The sequence below is a fragment of the Gadus morhua genome, chromosome 17, assembly GCF_902167405.1.
Source record: "Gadus morhua chromosome 17, gadMor3.0, whole genome shotgun sequence".
Taxonomy (NCBI): Eukaryota; Metazoa; Chordata; class Actinopteri; order Gadiformes; family Gadidae; genus Gadus; species Gadus morhua.
In genome coordinates this window covers 12320842-12333538 of record NC_044064.1, presented here as the reverse complement: position 1 = coordinate 12333538, position 12697 = coordinate 12320842, and the positions used below count along the sequence as shown (strand labels likewise).

The following is a 12697-nucleotide window of genomic DNA, read 5'->3' as shown; positions in this document are numbered from 1 at the left end:
TCTTTTTCTTTGACACTTGGGAATCAAAGCGAGAATGTTGGCTTGGGGGGGTCACCCTAGCCCCAGCTTTCCCTCCCCCCTCATGAGGTTGCAGACATTGCTCATCGAAACCCGAAACCTTTGAGCTGGGAGTCAAAACGCAGACGATACCACATATCCAGCCATGCACTAACCATGCCACTATCTTCTCCTGTTCTCCTCCCCCATTGGCTCCTCCCCCCTCTCGTCTGATACGACCAGGTGTATTTCCGGTACCCGTCTCCGGCTGCCATCGATGGAGACCAGCGTAGTGTCAGCCACCAGCTGGTCCAGTGCGTCTACAAGAAGACCTCCTACCCCAGCCCAATACAGGTACAGCCCCAACCCACCCCTAGACAGGTGCTCAGGTAGACAGGTAGACTCTCAGCCTCATACAGGTACAGCCCTAACCCACACCTAGACAGGTAGAGAGATAGACCCTCAGGCCCCGTCCACACGGGCGAAAACGATCCGCTTTTGTTTTATGTGGTTCAGGAATATCTCCGTAAAGACGTATCCATTGCGAAACCGCATCGAACTGTAGAAACGCTGTAGTAAATATCCAAGGCGCTGGTTCTCCACAAAAAAAGTGGATGCAGGCATGCCTTTGCGCATACCGCCTGCACGCTGTATACAAACATTTAAATTGAGCAGAAATACTGTTGTGCATGGAATCCATATTAAGCTCATCAACAGAAGAACGAGGAGGCTGCTGGTGAACCCAAAATGGCAAAACACTCATTTAGTTCCTGCTCTTTCTCTCCCCTTCTCCCCCTGCTCTCCTTCCTTTGCCCTTTCATCCCTCTCCTCTCCTCCCTCTCTTCTCCATCTCCTCCTCCCCTCCTCCCTCTCCTCCTCCTCTCCTCCTCCAGCTGCTGAAGGGCGTGGGTACCAAGTGCTGGGCCCCTGACGCCGAGTACGCACTGCACTCGGTGTACCAGGGCGGTCTGTTCGAGCTCCGGGCCGGCGACGAGCTGTTCGTCTCGTCTCCTCCCCACCATGGTCAACGCCGACGACTCCTCCAGCTACTTTGGGGCCTTCCGCCTCGACCTCTGAGAGGGGCGCGACGGGTCCATGGATTGGTCTTTGTATGGATGGATGGATGGATGGTGGATGGATGGGAATTGGATGGATGGATGGATGGATGGATGGATGATGGATGGATGGTGGATGGATGGTGGATGGATGGATGGATGGATGGATGGATGGATGGTGAAGGCATGTGGATGGATGGGTAGGTGAATGAACGGAGGAAGGATGATGGATGGATGGCTTGATGGATGCGTGGATGGATGGATGCACAGATGTAGTAAGGAAGCGGCGCGGTCAGAAGACAGAGGGGGACGGGACTGAGGAGGGGGGGGGGGGGGGGGGGCTGTCCGTGTGGGCGGAGGATGAGAGGGAAACATCCGTCGACGCCGGCCAAATGGATCTTGGATGTTATCGCTGCCTCGGAAAGGAGGGATGGAAGGGGCTGAAAGAAGGACGGACGGACGGGACAATGGATACACTGTCCGGAGCGGGAGCGGGAAAGAGAAGACTGCAAACGAGGAATTCCTTCCGTCCTGCGAACGTCGAGTCGGCTCCGAAACGCGGAGCGATGCGGTAAACAACAACAGAGATACAGTAAACAACCACAGGACCACGCTGGTCACGTGGTGCCTTCAGAGCTCCGAGCGCGCGCTCAGCTACCGTTCACCGTTGACCTCTGAACTCTCCTGGCAGCCCCCGAGACGGAGGAGAAGGGGGGGGGGGGGGGGGGTTATCCCGGGGATTTGGGAAGCACCGGGACCCGACACCCATGGGAGCAGAGGGAGGGGGTGATTCTAACCCCTGACAGAGGAATGTAAAGCCGTGGCCTAAATCGACTGGACCCACCCTTCTCCCGGAGGATTGTGGGTAATTCCGGCGGCTGTGGATCCAAAGATATCCGATAAAAGAAAAACGAATCAAGCCGCTAACGACACCAAAGCAAAATGAACACGCAGGAGATGAAAATGCATAAATGGAATATACTTTTTTTTTTTCCTTTTGGTTCGTGACAAGGACCATGTAGTGAAAACGCCTAAAAAGGACCTGCGGGGATTTACAATATTTTTGTTCTTATTTGTTGTTTTTTTTACAAGTAGCTCCTCCTTTGTAAGACAGCTCCAATGAACCCCTTGAGACGCTCTAGTGCCTCTGTAGCGCGTGTGAAGGGATCCCTAGAGGACTCAGGCCCGTCTTTGTCCCTGAGAATGAAACTCTGAAGACTGTTTGGAATAACAAACGGACACAGAGAAAGACATCACTCTGCCGTTTTAAAGAAGGAGGAACACAACAAAGGAAGGAGGAGGAAGGAGAGATCGAGAGGGGGAGGAGAGAGGATGTGGGCTTTGAATGGCGGAGAATTGAACCTAAAGCGAGAGGGATTAGAGAGATGGAGACTAAACTTCCACTCTATCTCTCTCACTCTCTCTCTCTTTATCTATCTCTTACGAGTGGTATGCAGTGCGTCATGTTTGACATGCAAAGCAGGTCAATCATGACTGTTTTTAAAAGGCATTCCTTTTAAAGAACACACACCTGCATCCAAAGACACAAACACGCACACACACATGCACACAGATACACACCAGATACACACAGACACAATGTGCGACGAAACCCAAATAAAAGCATTTTGCATGCACAAACATACCGCAAGCCTTGGACTTCTGAAAGAATCGCGCGTTTACGCAAAAACAAGCGAGGACGTAATGTAAATGTAGGCGTGTGCAGACAGATGCACGTGCAAACACGCCTCACCGTCCCTCCACATTCTCATGCGGAACGCACACGCCCATGAGTGGGAACTATAGTTAACGTGCACTATCATCAGGAGTGCCAAAGAGGGAGAGACAAACAGAGAGAGACAAACTGAGAGAGACAGAGAGAAAGAGACAGCAAGGGATAGACAGAGAGACAGATTGACTTAAGAGAGAGTTGCACGTTTGGTGTGTTGAGACATGGGGCGATCGGGAAGATACCCAGAGACAAGAAACATGCAGCACAGGGAACCATTCTCGCCCCTGAAAGGCCTCTATGTCTCTCCTACACACGCACCCTAACTCACTCAAACTGTTAGGGCAGACACAGTAGGGGTCCGGAAACACTGGCAGTAGTCTCTCTATCACCCTCTCTCTCTAGCAAACACACAGAGACACACACATTTATCCAACGTGTCCAACCTCCCTCTACCATCTGGGAGCTGTCAGTGATACATCAGAGTGTGTGTTTGTGTGTGTGTGTGTGTGTGTGTGTGTGTGTGTGTGTGTGTGTGTGTGTGTGTGTGTGTGTGTGTGTGTGTGTGTGAAATGAGGTCAGACAAAACATACACACTCGGATGTCTCTCCAGGGACGCCAGCGAATCAATTAGTTTAACCTGACAGTAAAGGCCCCTGTGTAATCCTATGTCTCTCGCCCGCTCGCTCTTCTATTCACAAACACACTCACCCCACACACTCACAGTAAAGGCCCCTGTGTAATCCCTATGTCTCTCGCACCGCCTCGCTTTCTCCCATTCACTCATACGCCCACACACTAACAGATCATGAGATGGGAACAGAAAAAAAAAAACTCCATACATTTTCCCGATCCCCTTCCTGTGTTTAATGTCATAAACTGATACGCGTACTTCCTTTTACAACACTAAAGTAAATCCCGTAATCCGAAGAAAGGAATATCTCAAAATCCTGACGTAATGTTTTGAACCAATTCTCTTTTGTTTTAATGCCGTGCCAACTGTAAAAAAAATTAAAACCACTCTGAACCTAATGATGTTACATAGTTTCAGATTGAACATGTCACCGCTATTACTGACCAGAGACTCAACTCTCAAGAGGTACAACTGATTCACACAGTTGGTAACCATGTCAATCAAACCCATTTCCCGACTAGTTGATTTGAATGTATTTTTATCTCCATGTTATCTAATTTGAGGGATATTCATTCAAGGTTGTGTACAGAAAAGTGGGTTGTACGTGCGTTTGTGCAAGTTTGTGTTCTTTTTTTATTTTGAACTGTCTGTTAAACGACGGATGCAAAGCGTTAGTTTGTCTGCCGTTCATTAACGTTAAAACGCAGCGACAAACTGTAGAGACCCCTTTAACTGTGACATGAAACAAGCTGCCATAGACCCTGTTCAAAGAAAATGAATGATAAGTCATACTTTATTAATTCATCATCGATAATGAATACTAATTGGCTTGGCCTACACAAAGGACAACAAACAAAAAGTGGTCGGATAATTTGGGGAAAGCATTAGCCTTTGCGGTAATTATTGTGAAAAAATTTGCGTCAGTCAGTGTGTGACCCAGGTATGCTATCCCTAGATGCTAGTTGGCAGTTTATAATGTGTCTGTGTTGTGCTTGCGTGGCCCTTGCATCTAAATTGCTCTACTCTGTGTGTAATTACATCCAATGAGACTGATTGTTGTCGTCGTCCCCCCCCCCCCCCCCACCTCCTAAACCTCCGCGACCCACTGTGTCTGCGCCTTATATATAAACCCCAGGGCTAATTCCATGTAGCATCGAAGCTAATGGTTACCAGACCACAAGCCACTGACTTCCTCTATCACTTGCCCGCGATCTGACCTTGCCGCCTCAATTATCGCACTTAGCAGTTCCTTCTATGCTAGCTGCAAAACAACAAGTGATTCAGACTGTTTCCAAACTGTTTAAATTAATTTATAAATAAATTGTGTTCGTTTTTGAGGTCAGTGCCGCACTTTTTCATTTTCTTTTTAGTAGTTCCCAAGAGTTAAGGAAGCCAGTAGCCAGACGTTTGCCGTCCCCTGCAGTAACTTCGGTTTATTTCACATATATTTAACCGTTAGCAGACTGCCGATTTAAAATAGGTTCAGAAAGTTTGCCTAACATTATTTTGGCGGGTCACCAACAATGGTTTGGCGGTTCCTGAATTGAATTAGGTGGGTTCCTTTGGCTCGTGAAACCAGGGGCATTCCGCAACTGCGGTAGTTTCACCGTTTATTCAGCGCAGAGCAAACAAAGAGCAATGGAAAGAAGACAGATTGTGATTGGGCTACGAAGACTTTGCGTTTGCCATCGCCTCTAGCGCAGAACAATCCAGTTCACTGGGAACATGTGATCCTAGCATCGTCACGGCGACAGCCAAGGTTTGAAACCCAACAGGCTCGACTGCGCTGCGCAGGCCAACTCTTTGTTGCAGTGATTGGACATTGTTGTTCTTTCTTGCATTTCGCCCTAAAGAAGGAAAGGTTGACAAATGAGGCTGGCTAAGGGAGGGTAACATCTGTTGAGCAGCTGGCAACCTGTCAAGAGTATAAACACATTCTCAGAGGCAACAAACACAACAGGCTGTTGAGTATCAGGAATCCATTCTAAATGTCACTACCAAGCCCTCTTTATAGATCGCTGTGCAAGCACACACACACACACTTGATAACTTATAAACACACAGACGCACGCTAACTTACAGATAACAACACACACACAGTGGCATGTAAGTAAGGTCAAACATTCACACAAATGCCCTGAGGACATATTTTACAATTAAACACAATTACATTACAGCCACAGTTTTCTACCAGTGGTCACTGGGAGCTGCCCAGTAAAATAATCGCCTCATCAGTCTTATGATATTTAACCACTCACAAACCATTTGCACTCCTTGCCACCCTGAAATACTGTGGATGTCTCTTTAAATGTGCCTTCTAAATTCTCCCATCCGTTGCCTCTGCTTCTTGCCTATTGGAGGGCTTAGGGCCAGGGGGCGTGCATATCTACCTGTGTAATGTGATAAAGCGCAACAGTATACAAATACACTACACTTCCAGTGCCTCCATTCACTTGCCTTATTTTTATCAAAAGAACTACATTTTCCCAGCTGGTCCGGGGATTATAACAAACTGCTTTTTTTAAGTTTGGAATCATGGCCACCACTAAGCCAGCCACTTTCACTGCAATCATTATAGATTTTTTTTTAATGCAATTCCATTTATATTTGCATTTTTTTATTGTGAGTGTGAGAAATGAAGAGAGGGGAAGATAGAAAAAGTAAGGGAAGATATAAGATACAATGCAGTGAATTTTGTTCCCTGAACATTAAAATTGTATTTGAACTTTCCTGGTGTTTAGAACAAACTGAATCACTCTAAATTCTTGTACATTTTACTATTCTCATTGATTTCTTCTAAAGCCACACTATTCCATTAAACACTGATAACTGAATGTCAATATTAAGATGTGCTTCTTTTATTTTCTGTGAAATTCTTTCGTTACCACTTGAGGAATGTACATGTAAAGATGTGTTGATAGATGAAAATGTGTTTTTAAAATATTGTCTTTGATTTCAGATTTTCCTTTGTGCTCAAATAATTAAAAATGGCCTTTTGTCAGACAAGGACTAAGGTCTGATTATTTTTCCTCAACCTCAAAAACTGATGAGTCACCACTTAGTTGGGCAGGTCCATGGCAAGTCAACTTGTTTCTTTGTGTTTCAATTCGGACAGTTGACCTTTTGTACCTTAGCTATTAAGCTAATCTCCCACATATTATTGTATAAATCACTTAGTCACAAGGGAATCATGCCAAAATTGGAGGGGGTTGCTATTTTACACGCAAATAAAATCGAAATTACCATTATTAAAAACGTTTTTACGATGAAGTTAACATGTCCGTGCAGGCAGTCCTCACATTTCCCTTCCCCCTGAGACAAGCTCACACGCCATTGGCTGACACACTGCTGGCTAGCAATTGCATGATTTGTCACTTTTACACATGCAAAACGAATCCCAAAGGTTCAAACCAGATTCCTCCAATAGTGAGTGCTTGCTCACATCCAGTTTCACTTGAAAAGACGACATCATATTATACTTTCGGTCGGTCCCTGGGAGCCAAGTCACCTCGTATTTATCAATGACTCCCATGAGGCACCATTATAGCAAGTGAAAAACCATGCTCACAAGCCAATACCCACAATGCTTTGAAACACTGAAGACACACACTGAACTTTGTTAAGGCCGTTATGGGCGACTTGGAAGTGACGTAAATAAAAAACACATTGTCCAATTCTTGACGTCACCGAGGAACCCGGAATGCGTACAGGGGTGGCCTTTCGTGATGTCACAAAGGGACACTTTTGGGAATGGCTTGTAAATGGCTCATTAACCCCGCACCTGGTGATAAAATAGGAGTCCTTCAATGGTGTGTGTCGTGTGTACGTCTTGGGACTCTGGCTACACAATCACAACCCCGTGCAGGGTTGAACGGAAGAAGAAGAAAAGCAAGATGGATGGTTTCTGCGCTGGTCTCTGACAGCGCGCCTCGAGCGAGAGCCTTGACGATATGTTTTCACAGGCCCTCTGTCCAGCGAGTCAACCAGACTGTATTTCAGCCCCCTGGGGGGTGGGGGGGGGGGGGGGGGGGGGGGGTTCTGAGCTAGGAGTGCCGTTGATAAAACCTCCACACAACCTCAGAAAATAGAACCGTCAACGGTGACAGGAGCCTGACTCGTTCCCACCAAGCAGCTACGGCTTCCCCTCAAGGTTTAAAATAACTGAATCAATCATTAGCTTGTTAAAACATGGCATGTGTTTTCCCATAGCAAAATAACATTCAAATAATGTGTGTCGGTGTCCCCTTTGTCCCTTTTTTCATACACTGACAAAATATGTATATTTTCTGTGTGCTTTGGCCACAACGTGTAGCATTTTGCTACCTGTTGTTGGGTCTCGGGTGTGAACATAGCTTGAGGTCCCTTGAAAGAGCTACTGCGTGTGTGGTTAGCGCCCTATCCGTCTGTGCCACTGCGCCAGCTCTCAGATCTCCCCGTCTGAGGTACGGTGGGCGGGTTTATTCGGGGTCTGACTGGCAGGTGGATTCTGTTGCGGTGGGAGACCTGGATAGGGTTTCCCGCCGTCCAGGTAACGTAACCCGGGGCGACCACAGGCGTGTGTTCCCGTGAGATCTGCTTGTCACGTTACGAGCCGTAGCATTCTAATTGCGGGCTTCATGTTAACACAGCGATAACAACTCAGGCGCAAGTAGGAGTGGGACGGATAATGAGGGGAAAAGCAGAGGGGATGAAAGTTAGACAAACGATTGTCTTCCCTTGGTTTCATCCGTTTTTATAATTTATCTTTCAAATAAACGACAAATAACCCCACAACGTGTAAAAGCAGCCTGAAAGATGGGGCCCACCACCACTTCAGAACTCCCCCAGAGACTTCATGGGGACTCAATTGAGATTGGAATTGGAGATGTTGTACATCAAATATATCAAGTATATCAAATAAACCTGGGCTGGGAGCAGCAGGTTGCCAGGCAACCACAGAGTAGCACCTGCTGCCACTACGGTCGACCGGAACCCAGCTCTTGATCACCTGGTATAGGAGTGAGTCTGGCCTCCGCTAGCATAGCCTTTTCTATAATTCTCAGGGTAATCGCGAAGGTTAAAGGGTGAAAAGAAGTGCAGCTCAACGCATAATGATTCATAATGTGGGCGTGGGAGTCATCATACGAGGTCAACCCTCCACATCGACATCATCTCAGAACGTGACCTATTTTTGTCCAGATCCAATTGTATGTTCAAATAAATGTATCTTCATTACATGTTAATTATATCTGGCATAACTATATTGTAGAATAATCAGTCTCCAAATTTGCTTAATGTGTCAATCTGTATGTCCGAAAAACATTCAATCAAATGATAATGAAAGGTCCTCAAAGAGCAGGCAGAGGTCAGGGGTGAACTCGCTGAAGGACGCCTAAAGGTCATACTTTTACAAGGCAGACTTTAGGGGATGGAAACCAGAACCGTTTGACTGTGACTGTGAACTCCCCTAACCGCTGCACTCTCCAAACAAATGTTTCACATCAACCCCACTCAACTTTATTGGTATAAACTTTAATCAACAGTTAAGAGTCTCAAAGGAGCATTACACACAGTCATATTATCAACCCCCCCCCGCCCCCCTCTTGAACGCATTCTGGACTGACGTGACTCTGGAGACTGAAGAACAGCTTTTATCTCTGAGGATTGTGCAGTGGAGGATGGCGATTGGACAAGAGAGAAAGAATGGGCGCTTAAATCATTTCCTGTGATTGGCCGGAGTTAAAGGTCCTCATTGTGTTAGGACACAATAAATGTCAGAACTCTTTCGGATCCGACCGTCACGCACACGGGCCGGTTACTCCCTCGCTGTGTGTGTGTGTGTGTGTGTGTGTGTGTGTGTGTGTGTGTGTGTGTGTGTGTGTGTGGTGTGTGTGTGTGTGTGTGTGTGTGTGTGTGTGTGTGTGTATAAGGTTGTGTATGTGTGTATTTATGTGTGTGTGAGGTTATGTGTGTGTGTGTGTGTGTGCGTGCGTATGTGTGCGTGTGTGTGTGTGTGTGTGAGGTAATGTGAGAGATACACCCTGGTCTAAATCCACCCATAGCGTTGTATTGAACTTGACGTGCCAGGAATACCTTGAGGATAACGATTTTATCTCTTTCTGGCATCGTTGCTCGATTGTTTTCAGAAATGCCGGCACGTGCTCGCACGCAACGTGCACAAACGCAAACACACACTTGTCATTTATCGACGGATGCTGAGCATTCTCATCCGTGAAACATTTATTAGAGGTTAATATTATGCCATTAGGTGTGAGTGTGGATAAGCCATTCCTGTGTTTTAGTGACATCACAAGTGGGAGAGTCCCATTGAGTTTTACGAGATGTGTGGATAGTTCAGTCTACCCGCCCTAACCACTGTAGCAAATGTGGCTTATCTATCCATCATCCATCTAGGTGGACACTCCCAATTGTGATGTCACTGAATCACAGGAAAAGGCAGATTTTCAAAAGGCTAATCACACTCACACCTGATGGCATAATATCACCCCTTTAACTTCCCTCCGTTGTAGCAAGGTCCATTGCTACACGCACCTAGGGAGCTTTTACTGGACACAGGACGGTAAGGTTGGAAAACCAGTTTACTGCAGAAGTTGATTGACAATGATACATGGGCTGGTGCCCCTTGCTGCAGGCGGCTGGTCTAACCCGTGCACATTGATTCATTACTGCTCCATGCACAATAGGTGTGCAGCCTCACCAAGCCTAAAAGGTCATCAGTCTGACTGTGGTCATGGGAGGCTGCTTAAACCAGCCATCACACACACACACACACACACACACTCACGACCGTATCTTTTGTATTCAAGTCAGTGAAAAAGTTAAAAACACAGATATTAACGTTACACACACACACACACACAATTGTGTGGACAGGGTGAATGAGGGAACTTGGGGTTAAAGGTCATCCGTTTGGAGCGGAATGTTTCCTTTAAGGTTCTAAGTAGGTACCGTCTCGCTGGTGAGTGATTGGGCAGATTGGGGGTAGTCATATTGCCTGACCCGGCTGTATTGAGATAACCTCTCCAACTTCAAGACAGCGCCGCCCGAACTAAGAATAACAGAACAGAACACAGACACACACGTGTATTTATGTGTAGAGGCTCTGAGGCAGGCTTTGGCTGTATTGGCAGGCGGCCGTTTTTGAAAAAGCAGGTAATCCTTATCGATGAAACACAAAGGAGATGAGGTGCCCGGGTCCAGGAAACGTAACCCGTGGCGACCACAGGCGTGTGTTCCGGTGGGATTTGCTCGTCACGTTATGAGCCGTAGTATTCTCTTAGCACAGCGAAAATAACTCAGAGTTAGACACTTAATAAAAGAAGACTGGAACGGATAATGAGGAAAACTGAAAGGGGATGTAAGTTCGACAAACGGTTCCCTTCCCTTGGTTTGATCCGTTTTTATATATCCGTGTGTGTGTGTGTATGAGAGAGTATGTGTGTTGACGCTCTCGCTATCTCTGACCTTCTACTTTCACCATACAAGTGTAAACAAAGACTTTTTAAGTAGAAACACCCATCCGGACACAACCTGGCACACACACATAACCTGCCGAATGCACACGCACACACACAGACACACTCACACACACGCACACACACACACACACACAATCTCTCTTCAGCTTATATAGTTAATTAGATAGCTAATTAATAGATAATAAACATTATGCGTCAGTTTATCATGAGGAAGTGAGCAGCTCTTCCTCCACTCACATGTTTGGCCACCTCAAATTCTCACACTCAAAGCCGTTCACACACACACACACACTCACACACACACTCTCACTCACTCCCAGAGCCCTTATGCACAAACACGCACACTCTCGCTCTCATAGAAGCACTACAACAACACACACACACCCTGAGGAATTTGTGGTATAGTTTTATATCTGGGATTGTGGCGTGTAGGATTCCCGCTGTTATTCTACAAGCTAGACAGGAAATGAGCTTTATGAAGTTAGAGCACACACACACACACACACACACACACACACACACACACACATTAGTAATCCCAAAACATCCTGAAGAGACCAGTTGGGCTAGGCATTCATTCACCTCTGCACGCAATCCCTCGCGCACACACAAAACACACACACAAATACTCTTGAACACGCAAAACCGAACACACACACACACACACACACACACACACACACACACACACACACACACACACACACACCTTGTTCCAGAACAATGCCCTAGGTCCAGCCCCAACGCCCTGGACTGTCGGGCATTTGATGGAGGAATCTGTGCACGTGCACGTGCATGTGTGTGTGCACGTGAGCGCGAGTGTGCGATGTTATCGGGGGGATTCCTGGGCTGCAGGACAATACCAGTGGAGTCCATATCCAGCGGGCTAATAAAGCCTCTGATCCGGTCTGCAGAGACCTCCGTCTAGGCTCACCCAGGAGCTGCTGGCAGGAAGCTACAGGAGCCAGGCCTCTCACACCCAGGGGGCATTAACCCCCAACCGTAAGGGACCCGCAGGACCATCAGAGAGTCACTAGGGACCAGCACCGCTAGGGACCAATATGAGCCTAGACCTGGGTCAACACAGAACAGGACCACGAGAGACCATCACGACCACAACTCAAAACCAACAGAATCACAGACCTACTCCAGCCCAGATCTACTCCGGCCCAGATCCACTGCAGATCAGATCTACTTCAGGCCAAAACCAGTATACAGACCAGAACTAGTTACCAACCAGGTCCCATCTCAACCCCACCACAGACCTGGACACGTTTACAGAGAAAAGTGGACCCAGGGACATCTAATAGCCTATAGATTAGATTTGTAATAAGCCAGAGGACAAGTGACCCTTTCTTTTGAAAAACATTAAGATTATCACCATGTGTTGTTCCAAGATGTTTGAATCACACACCCATTTGATATTTAATGAAAGCAGCGTGTTCCAAGATTTATCCAGGTTTCTTCTGAGTTTATTGAGTAATTTGTCAAACCGAAGTCCTGCGCAAAACACTGCCTTCTAGTGTTGGAAAGCGGGAACTAAAGTTTCAAGACGTCACACACGCTCCCCACTTCGTGTACCATGAAAATGTACCGCATCATGAAGATAACACCAAAAAATAACCATTCGTAATGCTTTACTTTCCTCAATTCACACCTCAAATGAAAAAAAAGCCAAATATGAAATATATTTATATTTTTTATTTATATATATTACCATTGTAAAATAATGAACTGAATTTTTTTCCCTTTATTGACACATTTTGATCCTCCCTGGAGACCCACTCCGTCCCCTGCAGCGGCC

The 12697-nt window shown here is 46.6% G+C and overlaps 1 protein-coding gene across 1 annotated transcript; it reads left to right on the top strand.

Moving 5' to 3' along the window:
- Positions 1 to 231: 231 nt before the first annotated feature.
- Positions 232 to 1175, top strand: tnfsf10l (TNF superfamily member 10, like; the record flags this gene model as incomplete). Its single annotated transcript, XM_030339092.1, is given in 3 exon segments — positions 232 to 351; positions 891 to 1009; positions 1011 to 1175. Coding segments are annotated over 3 exon segments (303 nt in total), but the record flags the coding sequence as incomplete, so codon positions are not given.
- Between the last annotated feature and the right edge of the window lie 11522 nt (positions 1176 to 12697).